Raw genomic sequence first — 27,736 nt, 5'->3', positions numbered from 1 at the left:
TAGCACTGCTCTGTCTGCCTGTGTGGGGAATGCTCTATGTATGATTTTAAAACAAAAAGGAAAAAAGAAAACAATTTTTATGAAAGAAAGTCTGACAAATACCAATGAATTCAGCATTACTAAACCCAAGTTTAGAAGAACACAGGAAATAATGGTGCAGTTACTATGATCTAATTACAGCGGAATTCCCTTGGAAAAGAATATGGCTTATGTATTTCTTTTCATTCCAATCAGTGTTTTTGAAACTCAAAGTGAGTTAGTGGGACACTTGGATGGTGCTAGATTTTGAAACTTAAACCAAGATAATGCTGTTAGAAGAAGCCTAACAAATACAAGCCTCTGATTAGTTTCCATTAAAAGCACAATAAAGAGAGCATTTTCTAAGCTAAGATACAAACACAGTCAAAACCAAACATACATGCAACCCCCCAAAAGGTATATTCAAATATTGCAAAGTAGGAATTTACAGACTAATTTTCCATTTAGTAAATTAGCCCTCAGCAGAACTCCTACCTCCTAAGCTGCATTTTACGTCTCCCTCTTCTGCAGAAAAACTATCTGCCATCAGGAAATTCCTATGTGTTTAATTCGATTGTATTTGGAAAAATACAATTTATTCTTAGAAAAACTAGTACCATATAAGGTTAGATCAGAGCACAGCACAGAGAATGTCTGATGAGTCTTATGCATTCAGACTTTTACATGCATTTAAAAGGCTGGATTTCAAGGTCTTAAAACAAGCTACTGAAAGTGCAGTGATAGTTTCCCACACTACTTCACTGACCTCCGCATTTGAGACTGGCAAAGTCCAACACAAATACTGGTAATCTGGTTAGTATCTAAAACTGCAGTCCTTGCATTGGGATTTTCCACATTTGCAGACACAGAACAGAAAGGAGTGGAAGATGACAAAATCCCATTTCTCAGAACAAACCGTAACAGATGATATCCTGCTAAACCGGGACTAGCAAACTTGAATTGATTTCAGGAAGCTGAAGGATTTTTCCCCATCCAGAGCAATTCAAACAGCTATCTCCTCAGAGATCCTTCTTTTTAAAAAGGTGACGGTGATGTTGGTGTGCCCAATGTTTTCAGGGTAGCCTATGGCAGTTACGCATATATCCCACTCTGGGTGCCAGCCCCCTCCACCTTAGGATTTGAACCTTCAGCTCACTACCAGTGTGCCCTAACCACCACAGCTTTCTGGAAAATGAGCTGAAGATGAGAAGGGAAGGGAATTTGCCACCTCTCCTCTTGGTGCCGGATTACTGTGCACTTAGCAGTGAAAAGCATAGGCAGCAGCAGCAGCATAATACTGAGCTGCCGGTTCCCCAGGGAGTTGCTTCAAGGCCTGAACACTAAGTCTGTATTTCTGCAGTCTCAAATCAGATGGGATTTAGGTGGTCTGGATTTGCCTGAACATTACTGTCTGTATCTCAGTTTTTAACAGCAACTGAGCAGGCAATGGAAGCACTTTGTGGGTGGAAGAGCTCCTGGTCAGAAATGCCCCCTTACCTTCAGCCACTGTTCCGCCTGCTCTTTGCTCTGTACTGCCAGAACCAGGGCATCTGCTCCTTGGTGCGAGATTTTCAGCTCGTGCTTCTTCTTTTTGCTGTCTTTGGGAATGTACGTGATACTGCAGTCATTCAGGAGCAGCTCCATCTGGGGCTGCTGGTCCTTGGAACTTTTATAACACTAAATAAATGTAAAGGAAGTTCAAAAGTTAGATATCACCTTTCTGAACCTTGGGGGAAAGCCGTTATTATACAGAAATACTATTTTAAAATTTTTAATACTTTCCTCACAGCCCTTTACCACATACCACAGAGTTCAGCCAACGCCAGCTTTGCATTTCTCCTCCTCCTCCCCTCTGTAAAGCAAAATTACTTCCAGACTGACATTAATAGACAGGTACAACATATGGAGGGCATTATGTTTCTCTGCCTTATCCTTCTGACTCAACCTTGACCTTGATCAGGTAGGAAGAGGGTGATTTAGGGTATCTCTTCACCTGTAGCAGCAGAATAAACTTGTACCGTTAACGACTTTAAAGCCTGGATGCTAACCCTGCCTTGCAGCAGCAGCCCGGCGAACCAAGGCAAACCCACACCAGTGCCTACACGCGGCAGCTACAGAGGCGCTGGCACTTGCCCTGCTCAGCTGTGCTTTTCCTTGAGATTAGTAAAAAAATTGTCACACTGCAGAGAGGGGGCAAAGTCGCAGGACAGTAACTTTCTTAGCTAATTCAGTTTAATCAGTCACCGCACAAAATCTCCATGTCAGTTTACTCTGCAGGCTCCCAGATAAAACTATGACTTACCCGATTTTTTTTCCCTCAGTAGTAAGTGCTGTCAATAAACAGCCATTTCATGCTGGATGATTGATGACCTGCCTCAGTGTTTAAATTGCTGATCTAAAGATTGAGGGTTTCATGTTACATCACTTGTCCTAGAGACCCAGTCCCTATTCCAGACCTCTAACACTTCAGTATAGTAGAGGTTCATCAAGCTGCCATAGAGTGCCAGACTACAGAACAACGCTTAATTGTGTATAGGAATGTCCGGTTATTTTATATAGTTATGTAAACTGGGCTTTTACTCACACAAATAAGCACAAAGGCTAAAAAGGTATCTGATAATGAAGACGACTAATGAGCATATGCGTACATAGAAGAGTTGAGATGCGTACACAGAATAGTTGAGTGCAAATGTGAACAGAGAAAAACCCATAACTTTTGCATGTCTGTGGCAGTATTCATGTCATCATGCAACTGCCAGGAGGACAGTAGCTGTTAAAAGTGTGTTATAAACACTACAACTCAGGCTGAGCGCATACAGCCAGTCTAAACCAGCCTCTGCAAACCACCCATAATCCCTCTTCCCTCCGCAAAGCCCAGTACCTCAAAGTTTCTCTAGCCTGGTCACAAAGTTCGGAACATTAAAAAAAATTAAGTTTTCAAGATATGAAATCTTGAAAACATACATTAGCCGCTTTAAGAAGTAATAAACAGCATATAATGCCCTTTATATTAATTTAAATATTCTATTTATAATTATATGTAACTAAAACTAAAGTATTTCTATATTAAAGGAATTTAAGTGAAAAACAATTCCCTACTAGAAGTTATTTCTAATGTCTAATTCTAATTAAAATATTTTGGTTTTATGATGACAGCTGCATTTATAACACAAGCAATTACTAATCCCTAAGAACATATATTTGTTTTACTTGCATATCTCATAAGTTAAATGTCTAAGTCCTCCTTCAAACAATAAACCAATCTTGGGTAACTTGGCCATTAGACTCCTATTGTGATTTTTATTTTCTTAATCCCCATTACAGAATTACTGAAAGACAATCCCTATGAGGAAAAAAAAAGGCTTTTCAGACCACACATGTGGCTAAAGGAAATGAAAATAGAAAAAATAACATATTTCTATACAGAACAACAAACATAATTGTAGAAGAAATATTGTGTGACTTCAGAGAAATCTGTTTATTCCTTTCTTCCTTTCTTTCCTTCTTTTCTTCAAGCTGTTATCAGATGGTCCTGAAATTTCATATGATCCTGGTATATGGTGATAAAAATGTGGACTAAGCATAACGGCATTATAACAATATAATACAAACTGGATCAGAATCAACATTCTTTTTGACACTTACATAGAGGAGGACAGAAAAATTAAATCCTCAGTAACCATTGAAAACTGGCAAATGAATTCCAAGTATATTTTCAGAAACATCTTACCCAGATACCACTATTTCATATCCTGTAATTTCCTATACCACCGCAAGCATACATGCACTTGGAAAGCAAACACATCTGAGCTATGTTGTAACAGTGTGGCATAACGAGGTTCTACAGAAAATGTTCTATCACCTGTTAATCAGCTTTTAACATTTGGGATATTGCAGTAATTATTAGTTAGATACAACTGTTGGAAGCACCAGGCAGGAGGACAGGGAGTGCCTAAGACCCCAACTTATTTATTACTGTAAGCATTAGTTCGCTTATAATAACCCAGAAATGAGTGTTCCCCTCAATTAGGCTCTTTTCAGAAAATGAATAGGCATCTATGAGCCGATAATTTACTAACTTACGGAATCTTTTACTGGTGCCTCCAATCAGAAAGAAACATAACATATCCTTAAGGAACAAATACATCCACTTGTTTCTTTCCTTTCTATAATGCAGCTGTGCATCATGTGAATACTGCATCTGCAATTACCGCAGAACAGATGGCAAAGGTTTAGTTTAAAGTGTATACATTACCACAGCACATGCTGCCAAGTGAATTCTCACTCTAACAAGGGACTTTTCTCTCCAGCGGTCTGATCCAACGGTTCATACACAAAGCTCCCTATGAGACTTTTGGTCCGTGGGGAATGAAAGATTGGATTTACAGTTTCAGCAATTTTTTTTCCAAATGAAATATGTTAGAAGCTAATAGGCCAGGGTTTCTTTCCAATATCAGGGAACTGCCTGGGTTTAAGTGCAATAAAAATCGAAGTTCTAAGTGGCTAAATGATACACTTATAATTTCAGTGCTTCTCTGCTTCTTGGGTAAATCATGACCGAACTCTTTCGTAAGGTTACTGTAGACTTGGCCAGTGTTTGCAGAACATATTATAAAAAACAGATTCCCGTAAAAAGAAATACATCATCTAAAAGGTATAAAGAAAATATAGCTAGATAAAAATAAAAATTACCAGTAGTTTGTTTTCTTTGATAACACACAGTAGTTTGGTCCATTGCCCAAATCTCTTCTTTCTAAGGAGGAAGGCACAGATTTTGGCATCCTTCACCAGATCCATAGAGGCCTCCTCAGAAGGCCACTGATGTCTCATTTTCTTCCCCTTTCCATCCTCTTCCTCTTCATCATAGGACTCGTAAGAGCTGCTCATAGCATCTGAGTCATAATCTTTAAGAAAATCATGAAAGTGTCAAGTTAAAACATTTAGCAACGAAACGTACTGATATAACTGAAAATCTCAACAGGCTTCATTTTAAGTTAAGCTTCTTGAAAGTCAGCCATGAACAAATTACTGTTTCAGTGCTCAGTAATATCAATACATTACATTAATTGAATAAGAGATGCTGGTCTGTTATGAAATTTTATAGAAGACCCATACTGATACCTTGGGAATTATAATTGAAAGAACGAGCTGGGAATAAATAGTTAGAAATTTAGGTAGGTCTTTATTATCTTCAAAATATTACTTAGCAGATGCCTTCATCTTTTGTAATTCTTTCACTGAGCAACATCTCCATCTTGCCCTACTGCATAATGCAAAATGTAGGCACAGAAATGTTAATACAACATATTAAGAAACAAACACTGAATATAACAAAGGTCACAAGACTAAATTATGGGGCTCTACCTACCTATCATAACATTTCATACAATTCTCAAATACAGCACCTGCACTGATACAATCAATGCTCAGTAGACAATGCTATTCCTTGAACTATGGATTCTGCTGGAGTTAAAGGCATTCTGCAAAAAATACCTTGTTGTGTTAGCCTAAACAGTTTAATTCCACTCTAAGTTCGGTGATGCAATGGCAAGATTCATTCTTAATTAAATGGTCTTTGTTCAGGCCTTTCATTTTCAACAACGCAATCAGCTCGAGCGGTCCCCTCAACTACAAAACTAATTTGCCATTATCACAGAATCCTCTCTTCCACCATCCATCCTTATTTATTTGTTTATGCCATATAAGTAAAGCTCCTCAGATAATAACACCTGAAGGCATGCTTGTTATCCACTGGCACACTCTCCCATGGAGGAGACTTGATTGGTATATTTTCAGTAGCTGAAATGTCATCCAAGCATTTCAAGTAGACTTTGATACATTTTTAGGTGGAAGAAAAATCTCTCATTTACTTTAGCTAGGTATTTAGGACACAGTTGGGATGTAGGAAGGACACCTGGGACAAATGGGAAAAGGACAAGACAGTGCATTGCTGGAAAGCTCATTCTAAATCAGTTCCTCCCTACGTGCAGTCAGGATGGGATATATCCAGACCTCACACCTCTGAATCAAGACTAGATATTCTGATACTATTTGCATTTTCACAAAAGTGTAAAAAATAGTCTATCTTCATTCCAACGTGAAATGAAAATAAAATTTCAAGCTCTCGAAACTTTTTTATTTTAAATTTAATTGAATTGCCGTCTTCTGGTCAATTCTACTATGGAGTGTTTGGTTTGGGGCAGCTCCACAGGGGCAAGTGGTAAAAGCCTCAGATGATTAATTAAATTAATTGTAGGAAGTGTTGATTGAGACTTCAAAGTAGAAATTGAAATTCTGCATGTTAAATATCCTACAGGTACTGCCTATGTGGCTCACAGGCAGTCCAAGTGCAGATTTCATGTTAGCAATGAGTTGTACGAGCAGCAGAGGGACTCTGCTAGCACAACAGTTGCGGGTTCATCCAAATCTCTGTTTATAAGAGGGCGAAAGCCAACAGGAGCTTCTGAGCCTGACATTTCTGCACTCCCATCCTTGCACAGTCTAACAGGATCTCCGGGGACCTGTTGCCATATCCTGCCCATTAACTACTCCGCATGTTTCTTTTCTCCTTGTGTTGTGGGACTCCTGGCCAGAAGCAGAGTTTTCTGTGTGACTCACACCAAGAAGGATGACCACCCTGGAGCACTCGTATCATCTGGGCTGCAACCTTTGCTGCTCTTTGCCACATCCCGCTTCTATTCTTTGCTTCTCCAAACTGCTGGATCATGACCAAAACAAGGCTTTCAGGCCCTGGACACAAACTGGTTCATATTGCAAAGTGACTAATTTAAGATAAATAGCATAGGCAGTCTCCTACCCATAGATAACAGCTTTAGCAGACATTCAGAAAGTTACGCAGAGAAATCCAGCATGTACGTATAATTTCAGAGGGTTTTGAAGCAGCATTGCTTTGAACTAATATTCACTGTGAACTGAATTTGGGAAGCAGTAAACTTCCTATTAAAAAATGCTAAATGGTGGAAGCAAACTGTGTAAAGGCTGGTTGTGGAAAGGCGGCTAGTGACTAAATCCTCTCGTCTCTTATTGTCTCATCACAGCGGATAATGAAACAGGCTTGGTGGTAATCTACAGGGGAGATATGGACATTTCTTGTGTATATGCTCAAGTCAACACACACTGGGTCTTGGAGTGGGGAAGGGGCTGAGAGAAAGGAGAGAAATACAAAATGTGTAGAAAAAGTAAAAAGTGTCTCTCCAAAATTAAGCTATTTTATTAAGTCTACAGAAGGCTCAGAGACTGAGATTCACTGACACAGTATGTTCCAATGCTGCTGATCTACCTTTTTTTGCATCGTCTGCATTTTCTCATTATTCTAGCTTCTTTTGACATTGACTTTCCACTGTTAGGGGGTGAAAATCAGAGTGGACTTTCACATTATTTGTGATAGCATATCCCAAAGATCAGTCTGTATTAATTCAGGCATATTGTACAGATCAGTAGCTTTTAATAAAGAGAGTTATCAGACATTGCACACACAGTCTTGTTTTCATCTACATGCAAGTGTTTATTTACAAACGGATTATAGGGACTTGGGAAAGTTATGGATATTTCACTTTCATGATCTATATTCTGCAATTCTCTTGTGCTGCTGTTTGCCTTTATAGCTGGGACACGTGATATGTAAGCCTCCTTGCTTATTTAATTAATGACATTACATAAATATTCCATAGGAATATTTACTTAAGATAATGGTATCTATCCCAACAGTTGTTTAACGTTTTTTTCATGTACTCCTTATACTTTTAGCACTTCATTGTTATGGTCTTTTCCACCTCAAACAGTCTGAACAGCAAAGGTTACATCTTTGGTTAATACTCTGCTTTGGTGGCTCATTTTATTTACCACATACACTGGGTTTAGTGGAAGTTTTGCTCGAGTGGAGATATATTACTAATGGCATATTGAATTCAAAAGCAACTTTATTACTGATGAAGAGCAGAGTACTTCTAACACAAATTAAAAGAGATGATAAGGAGTTCAGGACATAAGAAATACAGCAAAATCACAGCAAGTGAGATGATAAGTTACACTAACCAAGATTTAAATGTCTGGATATACACTTAAATTACAGAACTCTTAATGAACTTTTAAGGCAGATATCCTAAATATTTTTATGGATTTGGATGGTTAAGTACAATAAGAAATCGGTTTCATATTTTGTCTTTTTTTTTCCCTAGGTGACCCTTTAGCAGTGCTATTAATATTTTTATGTCTGAGCAAGGCTCTTGTTTAATGACAAAACACAAATCAGCAGTTCACCGGATTACCGGGTGTAGCAGGACCACCCTGCAGCACTTCAAGGGAGGAAATGAAGAGAAGAGTGATTTTGCTGCTCTGCTAAGACTGTGTGTTCCTTCATTTGCTTTACAGTATATGAAACTTTCTTACCTTGAATTTCTTAAGTAAATTAAGATAACCCCAGTTTGTGCAGTGTACAAGTCACAAAGGTGACTCCTATGCATGTGTTTTAAGAACAGAGATACAATTTTATTTATTTGTTCTGGTTCAAATATAAAAATGGCTATAAAATGGAGGAAGATATGCCTTTAATCTTTAGGCCACAGAAAGTAACGATAAGTGATAAATACACAAGTAATAAGTTATCCCAGCCAATAAAAAAGCAGCAAAAAGGAAAATCTATGCAATTTGTTGGTACGTAATGTCCTGTTGACTGGCCCTGTGTAAACGCAGCCACTTCATCAGCTCAGCAGTGTACTCTCAGTGTAGCTCCACTTAAGTGCATAGGTCTTTGGACAAGTATTTGGACACAGGAAAGAGCATTTGTGTGTTGCAGAAGGACGTTCAGCGTTCAGTTAGGAGGCACCCCTCTGCCTTTTGCACTAAACGAGTAGTCACAAAAATACTGTCGTGTGCATCAAACATGGCCTGTAGAAGCCAACATGAGTGATTTATCCCTATCCACAAAGATAAATCAGGGATAAATCAGAAATGCTGCAAATCACATCTTTTTAATAATTCCTTTTTATCTTTTTGTCTACTTTAGCAAGTAATTCGGTGCAATAGAGGCCCAGCAGTAGATTTGCTGATCAGCACCATACATTTACAGTATCACCAGTTTAGAGGGGTTTACTCTGAACGAAACATAACTCTGGTCTCCTGCTCCAATGCCCCCATCGTGTTCACGATTCAAAGCTGTCCAAAAGACCAGTGGTTGATTTGGACCCTCTGTCTCCAATAGCAGCTGAAACATGTTTATGGACACCTACCTTGAGCTCCAGGCTTAGTTTCCTCTAAAAGCACCCTGGTTTGTGCCGACCAAAACCCTTATGCAAACCAAACCAAGGCATGGCCAGTGAGGATAATCAGAACCAGCCCCAGATGGTCAAAGCCATGCTTACAACATATCACCACAGCACTAATAGAGATGTAGGTGTCAAACACTAAAAAAGCTGAAAGGCGCTGGAACTACCAATTGCTCAGAAACTGGATTTATGCTACTCACTGGAAGTGATGTACTCGGGAGCCTTTCCAGGACTAAGTGGCACTGCCTCTTCATAATAGCCTTCGGGAAGGGAAGATGTTGGTAATGGTGGAGGCCCATTATCTGGTGGCTAAATAAAGAAAAAAAAAAAGAAATAAAAAGAAAAAGTGAACATCTATCACTCATTATAAGGAAGCAGAACCTGCTTGCATGTACTCCAGCTGAGTCCTTTGGAGATATAAAAACAGTATGATCTTATTTGCCATTGTTAAGGATGGCAAAATCAAAGTAACTACATTAAAAGAAGTCCTTTCTATGACAGTTTTAAGTGGTAAAAATGTTGAAAAGATATAGTTCCCTATTTAAGAATTGGAAACTTAAAGGTTCTATGTAGGAAAGAGATTTCTGTGCATAGACCATTTTACAGTATTAAGACTTACTTATTAGTATTTTGCTGATTACTGATTTACTGACGATTAAAATAATTCGTATTACAGCAGTGAACAACAGTTTGGTTGGACAGCTTAGAAAAGCTAAAAAGCCTGGGCTGGGAGACATAAACAACAGATAATTTAGATCATATTTTCATGATGTATTTTGTTTTTAAACAGCAAATCAATATAGACATTCATTTTTAAAATGGTCTTTCTATGTAGTAAAGACTGAGCTACAACCAAGGAAAAGTTTGGAACATCAAGAAACTATTATATGATAAAATAAATATTTCAAATACCCGGTCAAATTCTAAAATGCTCCTTTTCTAAATATAAACCTGTTTTAAATTTAAAACTGACCAACTGCTGCTATGTTGATATAGTAACAGAGTATATTTAGTACTCTATGACTTCTTCCATATGACTTTACTGTTCTATTTCCTTAACAAGTACCAAGACAACTGTATTTTATCGAACTCATTCATGTTTGCCACAGGTTTTTAGTTCCATATTTTCATATTGGAGAAAATAGTTAAATCTTTTTCCAATACCAATGGTTTATTGTATGATTAGAAAAATATAACTTCTAAGCAGAGTCTCATTTCTGCAGTAACATTTTTTCAACACATCGTTCTCTTTTTTCATGTAATGAAAGAGATGTAACAGTGTTTATCTGCATTGGACTGATCCAGTCTAAATTCAGGGAACGAACAGAGATACCAGAATAAGAAACTAGTCAGGGTGAGCTTTGCTTATGGTCAGATATAGACACTTCTGGAGTGTTCTGGGCTGAACAGTCTAGTAGAGGCATGGAGCCTTCTTCCACATAATATAAATGAAGCCGCAGTGACCAGACTCCTCTTTTGCTATAGACCTAAAGTTACCTGGGAGGAAGCTGAACTTCAATAACGTGGCATAAGTTGTAATGAAACAACTTCCACGGGCACTTTCAGGTTTGGATTCATCTTTGCAGCTTTCAGAGCCAGACACCTCCAAATCTCATTACCGATTACACACACTGAACAACTAATTCTTAACAACATCAGCAAGACAAGTCCCACCCTTTGTGTGCTCTGTAGGTTATTTCACCGTGCAGGTAAGTGCTTGTGTATTCCCGCTGTGCGGGAAGGCAAGGAGGTAGCGAATAAACCTGCCCTTCAGCTCACCCAGCGCTGACTTCCCTTTGCACGCTGAGTAAAATCAGAAACTTCTTCACGAACAATGAACCGACTTGTGACTGAACGCAGAAATTCTTGGTCAGATTGAGATTTACACTAAGATAACTTCTATATCAAATGATAGAGCCAACTTCACGTCACACTCAATTACAGATAAGAGATGGCAATTACTGTTATCTACAATGTGAACTAAATTATTTTTCCTCACAGACCAGTTTTGCTAGAGAAATTATCTGACAAAGAAGCAAAATAATGAAAAAATACCATTTTTTCCCTGTGATTCTGCTGAAAAAAAGAAATCTGAATTGCAAATATGCACATAATCGCAAAATAAATGAGTCTTTCCAGGTTAGCTGCTGCTGCGAACAGGTGTAAGGGACATGAAAAAATACTACACATTCATTAATACCGGAAAATTGACAGCATGTTATGAATTTTGCCTTACACACATCAGCTCTGTGTGGCCTGGACTGCCAGACACAACGGGGGAACTGCCTCCAAAGAGTTTGTATTTTCTTCCTTCATGCAGGTGGGCAGAGCCTTGCTCAAGTGAGTCGGGGTCAAGGTTTGTTCCTGGGGCAGTGTAGATTCATACCACCCCTTTCATAAGACAAGAGATATTAATATCTTGGTCTAGCCTTAAATTATTTTCCCCGTCAGGTGTATATACGATATATGAAATTCCTTTCATTATTAAACCTAATTCACCCAGGAAATACCCATCTTGAGAGTCATTCTAATTTTGTCTTGACACAGCACCAAGGTTTCCAAGCTATCTTTTATCCAGAAACAAATAAGAGGTTCCAATAAAGATCATGGGGGGAAAAAAAAAATCCTTGTTTTTAGACAAAATGTTATTCAGAAAGAAAGAAAAAAGGAAATGAAACACAAATGGTGCTTGTCTGAATTCAACCCTGCTGGAGCACCAGTTACTTCATACAGCTGGGGCGGGCTGGGCTGTGCAGCCAACGTCAACACAGATGGAATCCATTGCTGAATTAACCAGGCCCTCCTTTCTGAAATGCATTTTGCAGTGCTTGCCATAACAAAGTTGAAAACAATTATTAAAAAAAAAAATTAAAAAATATACTAGGAGAAACAGAAACATCCAACATGAAATACTGATTCAAGCAAGGATGCTTTAATATTGAAAGAAAATCCAACAGATGAAATAAAAAATAAAACTACCTCACTCAAATCTGTACCATAATCAACTACATCTTTTGGGAGCTATGGAATATATGAGTTTGAGCACCAAGAAATGTAAAATGTACATCTGAACATTCTGATATTACTTACTAATATTTACAGTGCTTTAATTTTTTTACTGTTAATAGGTATATTGTTTAATTCTTTCAACCTGGAAATTTTTAGTAGAAGAATTTTGATGAAGTTATGAATTATGAACTGAAATAATTCTTGACTCAGTAACTTTTCCTTAGTTTACCTGAAAAATAAGAAGGCCATAAACCCCACAAAACTATTTACATATTCTATAAAAGGATTAGATCTCAAAAAAACCTAGACCATGTGTAGTTTGAGTGGTATCTGGAGGAAAAACTTGGCAACCTGCAAAGAAGGCATTAGCACAAATTCCTACTTTTATTTTTTTTACGACAAGCCACAGGGAAGAAAACTAGAGAATGCTGCCTTTCAATACAAATAACCTTGCTCAATCACGGGAATAAGAACTGAGTTAGAAAAAGAATTACCATTATTTCTATCTCATTGGAGGAAAAGGGACAAAGATGAGTGAGATATTGTTGCCTGGGATAATACCAATAATACTGAAATGACACTGATAAAGGTGTTTGTCGGGTACTGGGTCTGAGACCAAACCAGAGATGCTTTATTTGAAACAAAGAAGCGGACAGGGTGATAATTACACTACAGAGCTGAGATCTCTGAAAGAGCAGGTTGTGCATGGGATGCCCAACTCCAGTTTACAGGAGGGACTGTTGAGAGAAACAAACCAGTATTTCCAAATAATAACCAATAATTACCTGGATAGTAAAACTCATTATCCGACTGGATACTATGGAACAGACTTAGTGGAAATACTAATTTTATGGTGCATTATGCTCTTCCCCTCCATCCGCCCCTCTGTGTTCCACAGACCGCAAATAAACTCCTCCTTTCTTTGTCCTTTGAGATAAAATACTTTATTTCCCCTTTCAGTCCAAGGTTACCTACCACGACAGGCAGTAACTTTTTTTTTTAGGGATAGTCTAGCTGATATCTGCTGACAATATGGAAATACATAGTATGGAAAGCAGTATGAACGACAGAGGAAAATAAATGTCATCGTATGGGGGCCTGAGGATGTGAAATCACTTTACACCCCAATGAAGACTTACACTATGTAGCAAATAGAAAGAAACACCTCCCTTTATGCGATGATTTAGGACGTGGAGATTTCCAGTGCAAAGCAGTGACTGTAGCAGAGACTGTCTGTACGCTCATGCTGCAGGCACCGGCTGCCAGCAATTCAAGGGCCACGCTCGCACGTGTGGTATTAGATCAACCACCAATTCAGATCCAGTCGGACTGTGGAGCCAGCTGCTACGTAACCCCTCGACACTGAAAGCAGCAACATGAGACTGGAAAAGTGGTCACACGTTGGTGATGCATAATAAAGCTATTCAGAAGCCAGCAGGCAAACGGGGGCTGTCAGGAAGAAACCTTGACACATGCACATGCCATTTGCTTGGGAGCAAGCTTAGACCCGACCTCTGCACAACCCCACCGCATCCTCAGCCTGGAGGGGGAAGAGTGCTCACACATTTATGATCCCTCTCCCCACATGCAAAAAAATGGATGTCCAGAAAGAAAGATGAATCAACAAACTGAGGACCAATATAATTAGCAAAATTACTGATGGTGCATTTCAAGCAGGCTTTGTCGTACTACTGTAAAGGCTGGAAATTGGGCACCAGTACTTGCCACACACTCGGTAATGAAAGCCTTTAGATAAACTCGAAATCGCTAAGGCACTAAAAAGAAATCACCATTTATTGCCAGCTATTGAGGACCTGCCTGCGCGTTGGAGTTACGCAGGACAAAAGCACTGACTATATGTGACGTTAAGACCATATTGAGCTGTGCTGGAGTGAAATATTAGCCTGCTCGTAGACAAGCGAAAGCTGAGAAGAATTCTTCATTTGACCTCAGCTTTGTATTCCAAACTTATAAATTTCTCAGCTTGTCAGCTGGACCCTACAAAACCGGGAGCCAAATAATGTGAAAGGAGTCTAGTAACTTCTCTTTTCAGCTTCTGAGCACATCTGACAGGAGACAGCAAGCCAGCCAGCCAGCCACCAAACTCTGCTTTTTGGAACAGAGTAACCCTGTCAGTCCCACCACAAGGTGGGTAACACGGCTGCATGACAGGCTGTTGGTACAGTCCCACCCAACCACCGCTGGTGGACCCAAGCGAGTACAGCACATGCCTCCGGGACACCGGTAAAAATCCAGGAAAAAAAAAGAAAGAAATTGCTCAAGAAATCAACTGGCAGAGTCAGACATGATGGGAGGTCCAGCAAACCCCAGCAATCCTGCAAAGAGCTGAGCTGGTAAGCCACCAGCTCCGACCAGAGGGTTGAACAGACCAGGGCAAGGAGGAAACGCTAGAAGTGACTACCAGGAGGAGGATGAGTATAAACACAGGTGAAGCTTTTCCTTCAGCTGATCCCAAACAGTGACTTGAGCAGGTTTCAGACTAAGAACAAAAGAAGGTACATGCTTTGCACGCTGTCCTCCAGGGAGCAGAGGTACATCTGACACAGCCTAAAAGCATGTCTGCTGACTCAGGGGTGATTGCCTAATTAAAGGTATCTCTGGAAAAGTGCTTAGCATGTAGAGTATAGTGACTACAAACAGATCACAGCCTCAGAAGGCACAGCCCGATGATGGGAAAGGGATCTGAACAGACTTGCTCGTATTTAAAGAATGAATCAGGGCGTGCCATGGCTCCACAGTTTGACCTGAAGATTGTCTGGAGAGCATTTACGCAGCAACCTCACCAGGAACTGAGTTACTGATTCACAAAACACAGCACATCTGAGTTCTGCTTAGAAAACACGATAACCCCTTTACCTAAGCAACAGGAAGGTAAAGATGGCAATGAAGGGGATCAAATGGAAACAGTAAGAAACCAACACAGTATATCGGCTGAGCAGAGAGCCCAGTTGATTCTTACCTCCCTCTGATGGCAACGTAAACCTGCAGCAGAACCCAGGCATAAGCTTAAGTCTCAGTTCCTGCCATTGTATTTAATTAACATTTGAGATATTAAATAAAACTGAAGAGACTGGAGCACAGAATGCACCACCGAAAGGACAGATAGCTGGGAGGCATTACACCCAAACTCTATGGAAGACAAGAGTGGAAGTGAACTTCAGGCTCCATGGAAGTAACAGAAGATCTAAGGAAATAATTAAAAAAGAATGAGCCGTAAACAAACCCACAATGTTTCTCTATCATTCAGATTCTGTAATGAAAGATTATTACACAGCCAGTTGGAAGCATCACTCAGACAAAACAATAGATGGGCTTTACTTGGTGCTGGGGAACACTTTCATGCATATTACATGAGAAAGATGAATCTGAATTTTAATCAGTATGGGGCCCTCAGTCAGAGGTGGTTATTGCAACTGTGCTCAAAGAAGTGTCTGTATTCCCCAGCAAAGACAAGATCACTTTCCTATTCCAGGAGTTAATAAGCTCATCCAGGTACACGACATGACAGTGCGGACAAGACAAGGCAGAACAGCGAGGAAAGTGTGGGCAACACCATTTCTACTGGAACAATGTTTTCTGAGGGCATGAACACTGCATCAAACAAAAACAAGAAAAGATTTTGGTACTTACTGGCCTAATTCCTTCCCATATGTTTGTGCACAGCACATTAATGAGCATGTTTAGAAAATTAAATAGGTTGGTTCCTAACTATCAGCACAAGAAGGGTACTTCATGGACAGGTATAGCATAGAAACAAGAAACCAAAAACCTGAGAGAGCATGTTATGAAAAATGGTGGGACAATATCCTCTCAAACCTGTGGTATTAGTAATTCAATAGCTTTCGTCTGGGGGGGTCAAAATCCATCAGCATCTAGGAAAGACAGAAAAGAGGGCATACAGCTTCCCAATGATCATAGAAAGAATCTGGTAAAGCAGCTCAATTCTACTGTAAACCTGACCTGAGCTCATCTAGTTTAAATGCAAATTTCCAGCTCATTCTGGCAGCTTAGAAATGAAGAAGGCTTTAAAATACAGTGACGCGCATTGTTTTAAGTGTGTAATACAAGTGAACTGAGAAGGAAATCACTTTAAAACGTTTCTGTGATACCGTTTGCAAATGTGAAATAAATAATCAACAAAAGGCACCAACCCCACCCAGGGAAAATGGGAATGGCAACTACAGTGTCCTGCAAGACACGAGCAACAAAAACTGAGCTACAAACACTTCTTTGTCCTTAATCCTTATGCAGTCATGTATGATAACCAGAAATGAATATTCCACAACCAACTGCATCGGGTCCAAAAGACTGCTGTTCTGGACACTTGTGATCAACAAGAACATGAACCTACAGCAGGTGCATAGGAGAAACACTGATGTAGTTCAATAGAATTAAACTATAGCTCAAAATGGAACTTATATAGCCTTTCCTATACACAATGGACTAAAATGAAGCCTGAGAGGAATATGATTGTGATTTCAAAGGGTATCCGGGGCACAGATACCAAGGTGAGGAACGAAGCTACTTAAACACAAAGACAAGGGCTGGCAATGACCGCTGGGATGGTGGAACAGCCTTTCAGACTGAAATTGTGGGTTAAAGAAACCGAAATGCTAGTAAATAGATCTTGATAAGTTTCAGCAAGGGTTAACATTTTATAATTGCCTGCAGTAAGAGTGACTGCACTGTCTAATCAAAAAGGCCCCTTTAGTTGTTCCTTTGTTACAGAAGAACTTGTTGAGATTTGTTCAAACCAAAGCTATTAGCCAGCTCTGAATGAAACAACTGAATTTTTGTTGAATTTACTTTTGTTGCTTTTGAAAATGTTCTGCAAGGAGAAAAACTCCAAGGCTAATACTATCTTAAGATTATCTTTTAAGAAGAACAGAGAATAACAACTGCTTTTCAGTGTCAGCAGAAAAGGCAAGATGAAATACGGATTCATAGGCACCCACCTGGCACACGAGCCCCTTGCTTTTGTCATGGCACCAGTCTCACTCTGCATTTTACAAGAAGCTTTAAGACTGGCACTTTTTCGGCTGTTGTTCAACAAACGATTAATGTAAAGGGTGATATATCACCTCAAAAATCCTTTTGATTTCAGGATGATTTTTTCCTTCCGCAAGGACACTGTCTCCTTTCAGCATTTTCTAATAAATATCCGAGAGTATACCTGACAGGCATCCAGATAAAGGGAGGCTGTCAAATTGCTTCTCCACAATAGGAAACCCATTTATATGAAACACTCCTACAGAGTGACTGTGTACGTTGCAGGAAAGGGTTGGAGAAAGATGACCTATCCTTTTGATTTATGCCTACAGGGGTTCTGGCATCTTGCTGGACACTTGTTGCGGTTAAATAATTATTAAATTGCCAATATTCCAAGAAAAATAAAACATATACTCAATTTTACTGTGAAAATAATGCAAAATAGCTGGGCTGCTTGTATTTGATTTTGTTGGACTGCACAGTGCACTGAAATCGCCGCCTGTCGGATGCGATATGACAACCAAATGCTTGGAGGCCAGGAGTATTCTGTTGCTGTCATGCTGAGGACAATTTATGCCAGTAATCCTCAGGAACACCTGACCAGTAGGACACACTGGATCTTATTCTATTGCCTCAGTGGAAAATGTACTTCAAGGCAACTTGGTGATAGTGTAGTGATGGGATGCCAGGTGTGAAATCACTGGCAGCACGGTGAGGCGCACACAGAGCGTTGCCTCTGTTATTCCTCCAAGCCCATCATCTAGCACTGCATCTTGCCTGTCAAGCACAGTATCATAAAAGTAGCTGCTGATGTAGAGATGGAGAAAGCAGGCTAAAAGACATAAGCCCTCACAGTAAGCAGATTAAAGAGGGGCGAACCAAAATGACCCTCTTTCAGACACGGTGATCTCCTGCTCTGCTGCTGACCCTGGCAAAGCTCCACCCGCTGCTGGCACTGTATTCAAGTAGCAAAGCCAAATCAACGTGCCCGGGCAAGCGCTGTTTCAGTTCTGCAGGAGCGCTCCGAGCCGCCCTTAAGCTCACATCCTTTATCTGCAGCTTTTACTTTGCTGGCCATCTGAAGGAGCTGTAGGCACAGGCTAAAGCAAGTATTTGTGCTTTCTAAGCCTGACAGAAAGTCTGCTAGACCAGATGCAGGCAAGGGGATGTATACAGAAAAAGAGAATTACTAAGAGATTGTGTCCCTAGTGATTCGCTTCATTCAAGTATATGCAAGGTCCAACTTTGTCCCTCGATTTTAAGACCCGGTCCAAAGCCCACTGAGTCCAGGAAAACTGTCTGTGCTTCAATGTGTTTTAAGAACTGCAGACTTCATTTAAACTATTAACAGCATGTCTCTAAATAAAACTAATTTTATACTCTTTGCTCATGGGCTGATGAATAACAAAACTGATACAAGATTTGGCCTGAGCAAATATGCAGGTCTATTTACAGATTTACAAAGGAAACCTTGCACAGCACCTGCCCACACATAGTTCTGGCTCCTGGCACTACTTAAAGGAGTATTGAATTCCTTCCCACCCACACATCTTTACATAAGTAAAAGCTTAAACATCAATTCAGACTAAACATTTTTGAATGCAGAATCCCTTGAGTGCCATAAAAAGAAACAGTGGTGTAAATGAAACTTTAATTTCCATCATGCTCACTAACTGATGTGCTAAACCCATAGATTTTAAAACAGTGCAGTTTATTTAAAGTTATTGATTCCCACTTCCAGTAAATTCCAGCAGCACGTTGTGTTTCCACTGGAGGCTGGGACCACCACTAGATGTTATTCAGCAAGTGGAAAAAGTTTCTGGCCTGAATGGCTGGCAAAAAGCAGTGCCATGTGAAGAAGGGCAACCTGGAGCAGAATTTCCTAGCCTCTGGTGGGCCCGGGGGATTTCTTCCACTCGACTACGAAATCATGGTCTATGGAAAGTGGCTAGGAAAGGTAGCTCAGTATTTGTGTCACTGAGCAATGTAATCATGTACAGTTTTTATAGAGATTGGCATCAGCTACAAATTTTTAGGAGTCCCTAGATTCAAGGTAGGTTGAAAATCACCACACAGGAGCATTAATGGAAAGGACAATTAGACTTTAGCCACTGCCACTGATTTCCAGCCTAGCATAAAGAGAAATATAATATGACAATCTCTGATCAGATCGGATAATAAAGAGAGGCTAACAAGGAGGCATCTAGTAGAGAAAGGTTACCAAAACCCAGCTAATGATCAATTCCATTAGTTCAACATGACTTCGGGAGAAATCTTTAAAGTCAGACTGGGGTTTGAGCTTGCCCTGGTGTTCAAAGGTCAAAAAGCTGATGGTTTTGTCCTTCCCTTCTGACTCCACCTGGTCTTTTGCAGGACAGCAGCAGTCTGTCATCTTTTTCACAAATTACGATGTGCTACTGTCTTAAAACAGCATAACTCATAACCCATATTTGGATAACGCAGAACAACGAGAGGCCTGGGACATTTCCTGGCTGATCTCAAAGCGGCACCGACACCAAGAAAACCACCACTGCCTGACAGCAGCAACAGAATTGCAGAAAAATTGGCAAAAATCAGCTTCCGCCACGATGGAAAAACCAGCTCAGCTTCATGACTTCACCTAGATAAAAGCGTCCCCAGCATTACGGGTAGGTCAGAGGTTCAGACTCCACTTTGCCAGGCTCAACATGGGAAGACCACGCTCCAGACCAGTCAGCTCGAACTGTGTCAACTTCCATGGTAATTCCCACTGTATCTCAGAGAAATATTTTTGTTACTCCAAAATCCAAACTGAACTACTGCAAAACCCAGCGGTGACCTCGTGGACCTCGTTCATACTTCACACCATTTCACTCGCTGCAGCTGTACCAACTTTAAGGGAATTTACACATTAATGCAGGAGAAAGGAAAAGTAGGTCAGTTGTCTTTAGAAAAACAACTTGAATCTTCAGAGCCAATTTATTAACTAAACCTACATAAATATGAAAGAATGAGGATCTCAATTGGCTTCAGTTTATGAAGCTAGCACCTGAACTCTGCATTTCAAAGGCATGCGTGTTTTGCATAATTTTCATGCCTCTCATCAACCCCGTCCCTTGTAATTTATGCTATATGCATCTTGAATTAAAGAAAAATAATCATTTTCAGGCACTGTTAACCATGAAATGGATTCTCCAAGTTTCACTGCATATTAATAAGACCACTTTTGCATCCATTCAAATCTATGCATAATTATTTTATAGTATCCTTTTTAGTTGAATTTTGCTACAGTATATATACCAACTCTGGATATGAACATTTCTAGCACAAACATTCCCCTCCTATAATGATTTCAGCATATCTCATTACATTAAGTAGAATTTAAATTGGGAAAAAAAACCAAAAAAATAATCTTGTTCAGGTCACAAACCAAAAGCTGGCAGCGCTTAGGGAGAAACTATGATTAAGGTATTCTAAATAATAGATATAGAACCCAACTGTTTGTTGGGGTTTTTTACTTTGTTGTGCAGCACATAGCATTATTCACCATCAAATAAAGGTTACTATGAAAGGCTGGCCAAGAGCTTGATCTGATAAATTAGTTCTTATGTTCATAAGATGCTACTGGCTTATGTATCTCTTAGAACTGGGCATAAATGCAGTAACAGAGTAACACGCTAAAATGAAGCAGAACATCAGTCATCCAGTTGTTCGGCCCCCGTAAGTTGCATCTGTATTTTCTGCTTCAGCCAATGAATGCAGGTCTCCATGGATCGCCCTTATCACCATGCACAAAATTCTCCACAAATTAATAAAAAGATGGATAATTTATCAGTATTAGGGCTAAGACTGTGTTCACCTTTCAGCAGGCCAAACCATGATTTGCTTACGCTTTTCTAAAAAAAAATGCTGAAAATATTTTCTTCAAATCTACTGTAAAGTCAGTAACAGACGAGCATTAAAACTTGTTTATAGTTTATTCTGTAACAAGACAGCTGCTCCCAACTGGAGGAACTAAATTACAGATCCCAATCAGTATCTTTACTGTAAACACCTCCAAGAACATACACTTCTACTTGTTCTGCAGGGAATTTCCTATCCAGAGACTGAGCACAGAAGGGTACTAAAGACTTTATAAAAAAAGGAAGTATTATTCTTTCCTTTTAAAACTCTGTACTTTCATTTTCAGTTATCAAGCGGGAGTCTTCTCATAAGGCTTGCTCCAGGGAAAGCTGATCCTTAGAATTGTACGAAACTGGCTGGGACCTGTGGGCTTGGCCAGGCCAACCTCTAACACGCGGCAGGTCAACCTTTGAACTTAAGATTAAGTTGCTCAGGCTTTTGACACTTGAATTTTGAAAATTGCCAAAGACTGCAATTCCACAGCCTTTGTAGGTGACCTGATCCCGGGCTTATTTTCACCATAGGGAATTCTTTGCCTTCTCTTCTGCAAGTTGAACCCAATTCCCTCAACCAGACAGGAGTTGAGAGGAATAATGTTTTCCCTGGACCTGCAGGCTCCTTCCCCTTGTAAACATATCTGTTAGTGCTTATCACAAATATATTCTCTCTTATATATACTTATATATTTAAATTAACACTCACCAGCCACTGCTGAGGTATTTCTGGCAGAGGCATTTGAGGAGGCGCTGGCAAACTGTTGGCAACTTCTTGCTTCTGTACATGTTCTTTTATTTCAAAACCTGTGGAAGAGCAGCACACATCGCTTAACACTTCAGTGGATGGGACATTTTTTCCACAGGTGGACACCACATCTGACTGTCACCCACCGAAATCTGGCACACGGTGCTGCTCACAACCTACCTCCCAAGCGCAGTTACTGAGGCAGGACTGGAAGAATGCTGGGAATTCAGGAATTAAATCAAGCAGAACAAACACATACTTACTCTATATGATAATGACATATATGCTATTTGCATCAACAAATACCAGACACAGAAAAAAAATACAGGAAATCATTCTGAACTGCCTATCCATCTGGAACTGAAAGACTTAAACAGCTACAATTCAAACACATTGCCAGGTGCCTACCACATAGATAAAACCACTTATGGGGGTAGATACCACACTTGTGAACGTCTCAATGGCACCATACAGCGAATAAAACACGGTCAGCCTGTGGGCAGTAAGCGGCTGGCTGCCTTTTACCAGGGGAGACGAGCAACAGTTGTTCCCATGGCACACGGTGGGTTAGCAAGGCCACTGTGCAGAAACGAGTCCAAAACCACCTTTCATGCCAAAAGAGTGGGGAAGAGGGCAGAAGAAGAGACCCTGCCTCCCTCCCTCCCCTGCAGTAGTGGCGACAGCTACTCAGCCAAGCCCCCAGTGCCCATGTACCCTGAGCTCCCTGCTGCCACCTCCTTCTCTGATCATGGAGACGTGGTGCGAGTCTGCACAAGTCCTGGGAGATGCAGGATGCTATGACACCCCAACCTGGAGCACGCTGCTGCTGGGGGGACATTGCCCTAACCAACTCACCATTAACAGAACTACACACTGAGCATGTTTCCCCACTATTTCCTTCTTCCTCTCTTTTTTTTTTTTTTTTTTTTTAAATAATTCCATAGTTTTCCAGGTGAATTTGAAAAGGGAAAAGGAGTCGAATGTAAAAGCTGCTCTGAGGGTCCTTTGTATCCCTATTGTATCCCAGGGGAAAAGAGGAGTGACCCACTCATTCTGAGGTTTTGGCACAATAATTCAAATCCCAGTTGAACTCACTTCATAGGAACATGATACTGTTCATTTTTCTAAATATCAAAAGGGAGATTAGGGTGCATCTCCTCAATGTTCTGGCAAAAATTCAGTCAAAGGATTGTACCCTGCTTACCCCTAGACTGAATTTAGCTCCTAGTGTTTAGTTTAGTTTTTAAAACATACATTTACATAGTCAAATGGATGTCTTTTCGTCAAGATCATATAATTCTCAAATATGTAATCAATGATGAAATGTTTCTTGTCATAATAACCCAGTCCCACTGGCTGTGAAGTCATGGACTGAAAAACAACACTTATAAAATAAACTGGCTCTAAGGGCCACAGATTCTTCTTTCTTCCTACAAATCAAGAGGGGGATTAGTCTTGGGAAACACTTGATTTTTTTTTCCAGTATAACTTTCCCTTGTTCCTCTTTATGTAGGATGAATCCATATTATGGCTGCTATCCATATGCAAGTCTCCCATACTTTCCAGAACAACCAGAAGTCAAATATGAAGGGCTTTTTACTGCAAAAAAAAGTATTCCAAGTGAATTCTATTGACTCTGTAAAACTATTTTTTCCCCATTTTTAAATATGTGTGTTTAAGCAAGAACCTGCTCTAACATTTTCTTGTACCAAATTACACAGCAGAGTCAGCATTATAGGTTTACGGCATCAGGTCCCTTTAAGGAAAACAGGCAATGTTGACAGTCATATTAAATGACTAAATCCACCAACAGTTCTTACTCCAAAATAAACTGTTTGTGTCTTTGCTTTTTAGAAGAAACTCTGAGTTTCAGAAGGAAATGCCAAGCGTTTTGTTCAGACCTACAACCCATTGGGCATGCCAAGGCTCAGGAAGAAAAATAAAGTCTATAGTTTTGCCAGCTATTCAGAATAACCACTGGTTTGGATGTGGGGCAGGTCGAGGCCAGGAAGCTCCGACCTGAAGAGCACATCTGCCTGGCCCAATTCTCTCTGGTTGATAGATATTAAATGAAGAAAACAGCGTGCATTTGGGAGATGGAACAAAACAAGGCAAAAGGTTTCTAAAGAATTCCCCAAGTAAGAACTTCCTGAGTTTGAAGTGTTTTACTAAAAGCCAACCAGCCCATTATAATAATTTCCACACCTTTACAAAGAAAAACATAATTGTTCATTTCCAGATGTTACAAAGAACCCAGCCAGTTCCCAGTTGCACAGATCCTTCATTACCGTTCCCCATTGATCTTAAATGGCTTGCTCCAGCAATCGAAATATCCTGTTGGATACACACAGTTAATTTTTGCAAAGGCAATAGTCCTCAAGCCTCTTAAACTGTGCCAGCAAGCCGAGAGCTCTCGTGGAGTTATGCAGGTGGAGTAAAACAACATTTTGCAAAACAGACTCTGAATGACAATTCAGCTTAGTTACAGAGTACTGTGGGTTTATGCATCTTTTATTGCTTTTAATTTTAATGAAGGGATGAATAGTTTCAAAGGGATGGGAGTACTGAATGTTATAACCGATTAAAAAAGCAGCAGGGTCAGCTCCATTAAAATACAGGACTCCCTGGGCAGTTTCACACACGCTTGAAGCCAGCCGGGGATGGCAGGGCTCCCAAGGAGGCAGCTCCCCTCCTTCCCTGCCTTGTTCCTGTCCCCGCACCAACCTCTCCTTTGTGCCAGTGTAAGCGTGTGTGTGGCCTCAGGTTGAACCAGACCAGGGAAGTAACGCTGGTTAGGACTAAACCAGAAAAAAAAAAAAAAAAAACAAACAAAATAAAGCAAATAATGCTTGTGTTAGCAGAAAGGAAGATGCAACACATGATGAGCAAGAATGAGTAGCCTGGGGAGAGAAACAGGATGCTTTTTTTAGAGGCCATGCTGGCTTAAACTCTATTTAAACTGCAGTTCCATAAAGTAGAGTTTATAGACACATAAAGCATAGACCTATAACCTCTTGCTTAACTGAACTATGGGATTTCCTTGAAATAATTAATTCTTGCTTGAACTAGAGCATATCTTTTAGCAAAATATTCTATCTTGATAAAATGCCAGCAATGGCATGCAGACCTTACGAAGTTCTTCCATTAGTTCATAGCTTCAGTGTTCAAAACATGTGCTTTATTTCCACTTTGAAACAAACATTCCACCATCGCACACTGCTTTTTGTTGTGTAAGTCTAAGAGCTCATTCTCAGTCATTCCTTTCAAGTTTAATTACGATACCTCATTTTGGACAATTTGAAGGCGTATTTCTGAATGTGTGTCTAAATTTTATCCCCTTGAAGGTAGGTTCTAGAAGTGGGTATAATGTTCCAGTAACAACTGCATTGAACCAAGCTCCATTGCTTAATATACGGATCTCATATGGATCTTGTTAATGGATGGATCCTGCGATAGGATATAATGGTATAGATCCTGTATAGATCCTTGGTATAGATCCTGTAACAGGCTTTAAAACCTAAACAGTAGGTGTCAAAGGTAGACAGCTATGGTCCTTGAGTCTTCTTACCCATGGCCACATCTACTGTCATAAATTAAACCATGTGCTCTGGTACAGAGAAATCCATGCCCATACGGTTAAAATCTCTCACCCCTCAAAACCAGGGTGGAGTGTGATGATTTTGAACTGTCTGTTGGGAACATATCTTTGCCCATGCTAGCTTCCAAGTCATGCCTAGGAACTGATGGAGGACATGAGCCAGCTCAGGCCAAACGCATGCCAAGGACCATTCTGTAATTTTAACAGCATAAAAAATTGAGTTCCAGGGTCCAGAAACATACCCAGCACTGTTTAATTTACTCGTTAGAGCTGTAGCTTTTGTGTCCTGAAACACCACCCACAGTCCAGAAGAAAAGGATATGACAGCCCTTCCCTGTATTTGCAAAGTTGGCAACAGAATGTTGTCCGACTTCTTGAGGAAGTGAAATGTTTTTCTTAATAAATCCAGTTGAAAAGATTACAAGAAGAACATGCAGTGTCAGATCAGCATTCTTGAGGTTATTTCGAACTCCTGTAAAATACAGCTGTTTCTAAACATATCAAATTGCAGGTTCTCACCTACAGATTTTGGTTTGGGGGAGTTTAGTGTATTTTGAGCAGCTTTTGGAGCACGAAGCCTCCTTCCACAATATGTGAAATTGGTACCTGCCTCCTTCTTTCAGCAGTGAAGTAAAAATAGTGATAGGTCTTTAAGAATGTCAAAATGGAAAGGAGGACAATCATTATTTTCAAGTTGATCTCCTTAGACTTGTATCCTGTGGCAAAAATTATTTCTTTACTGAAGGGAGGAAACACTGCATCACACAAGACCGTATTTTTTTAGCACTGGAGAAGAAACAAATCATGAGAAATGCAGCTGCTCACAAGGTGGCATTTTTCTTCAGCACACTCTGGTATTCAAAAACCTAACACTGAGAGTTTATACCGACAGTATTTCTGTCAAATGTAGGAGAGACAGAGGTCTTATAGCCCAGGTGCCTCTTTATAAAGAAAGGTCTTTTCCAACCAAATGATTCTATGAAACATAGTGAGGAATATTCTTTGTAGAAGCTCTGTGGAAAGGTTGCTGTATGCAGTAAATCATTTATATTGCATTCAGTTCCATAATCTTGACAGAGACAGAAGCGATTGTGCAATCAAAATGGTTTTAGATAGGAAGAAAAGGGGAAAGTGAATATAACTCTAATTGCAAAATGCAAATCAAACATGCTGACCACCATTTCCTCTGGCTTGACATTCCTGTATCAGTCATGCACCAGAGTCCACGTCAAGATCAAGCCTTTTGATGGATTTGGGTCATCTGACAGAGATGCAGCATGCAGCACCCATGCATCCATAAAATGGTGCTGTGGTCAGCACTCTCTGATGCGGTATTACTTTTCCATCAAAACAAATAAATAGCATTGCTGCCACAAATAAGATGAAGTAACCATTATATATCAGCAGATGTGAAAACATTCTACCTAGCACGTAATTTTGTGGCTGGATTCACCCATGTGCACCCAAGATACTTCCAGTATGCTTTCTGCTATATTTCATTGCTGAACATGAAGGAAAGCATTCAGGAAAGTTACACTTTGGCTTCACCCTGTCTTTCTGTCTTGCTTCAATTTAGGGCTTGGCTTTAGCCCTTAAAGCTATTTCACTGAGTACAGACTTATGCTGTGCATTCTGCAAGCGAGAAAACCCACCCCTGACACTGACCTTTTGATGACTGTATCCTCAGGAGAATGTTAGTTATTACTGCCTTCTTCTCCCTGACAGTGGAAGTTAGATATTCATGGTCCAGAAGTTCAAGAAACAGGCGCAGCTCAACTATTAACTCTTCCATGGCTGAAAGACAAAAAAAAAAAGAGAATTACTTTTTCTAAAAAGTTCCATTAGAAAAAAAGACAAGAGTTAATTCTCATTTATTCACATCCATAGTTATTTTCTAGCGTTTCTTAAAAATGTATGGTCCTCCCTGTTGGAAACAAACTATTCATTAGTAACACCAACAGGAGGGTCCATTAGCGAGCACTATTGGCTTTTGCAGTGGCTATCTCGAAATTGATGCAGAAAAGACCGTTCTTTCACATACCACATCATCAAGTCAGCACTAGACAGAAGTAAGTACAGGAGTGGTGGCCATCTGCTTTTCCAGCAGTGCCATGCTGGTTCCTCCCCCTTTAACAAACAATTTTGAACTGCAGAACAAATTTAAAGTTTGATAAAACTTCTGGATGCCTTTTTG

General features: G+C 40.0%; 1 protein-coding gene across 2 annotated transcripts in view; it reads right to left on the bottom strand.

The window, feature by feature from the left end:
• The window catches only part of AFAP1 (actin filament associated protein 1), a 61,368-nt gene extending 34,034 nt beyond the window's left edge, over positions 1 to 27,334 (bottom strand). For both annotated transcript variants that reach the window (XM_009643216.2, XM_009643217.2), the window contains exons 1-5: positions 27,208 to 27,334; positions 21,906 to 22,003; positions 9,503 to 9,611; positions 4,711 to 4,922; positions 1,516 to 1,695 (exon numbers count right to left, since the gene is read on the bottom strand). In XM_009643216.2, the coding sequence (XP_009641511.1) occupies positions 1,516 to 1,695; positions 4,711 to 4,922; positions 9,503 to 9,611; positions 21,906 to 22,003; positions 27,208 to 27,334 (726 nt within the window). The remainder of the gene's footprint in view (positions 1 to 1,515; positions 1,696 to 4,710; positions 4,923 to 9,502; positions 9,612 to 21,905; positions 22,004 to 27,207) is intronic.
• Positions 27,335 to 27,736: the final 402 nt, after the last annotated feature.

This window comes from Egretta garzetta, unplaced genomic scaffold (genome assembly GCF_000687185.1).
Source record: "Egretta garzetta isolate BGI_Z169 unplaced genomic scaffold, ASM68718v1 scaffold107, whole genome shotgun sequence".
Classification (NCBI taxonomy): domain Eukaryota; kingdom Metazoa; phylum Chordata; class Aves; order Pelecaniformes; family Ardeidae; genus Egretta; species Egretta garzetta.
The sequence above is the reverse complement of the archived record's forward strand: the minus strand, read 5'-3'. Positions and strand labels throughout refer to the sequence as shown.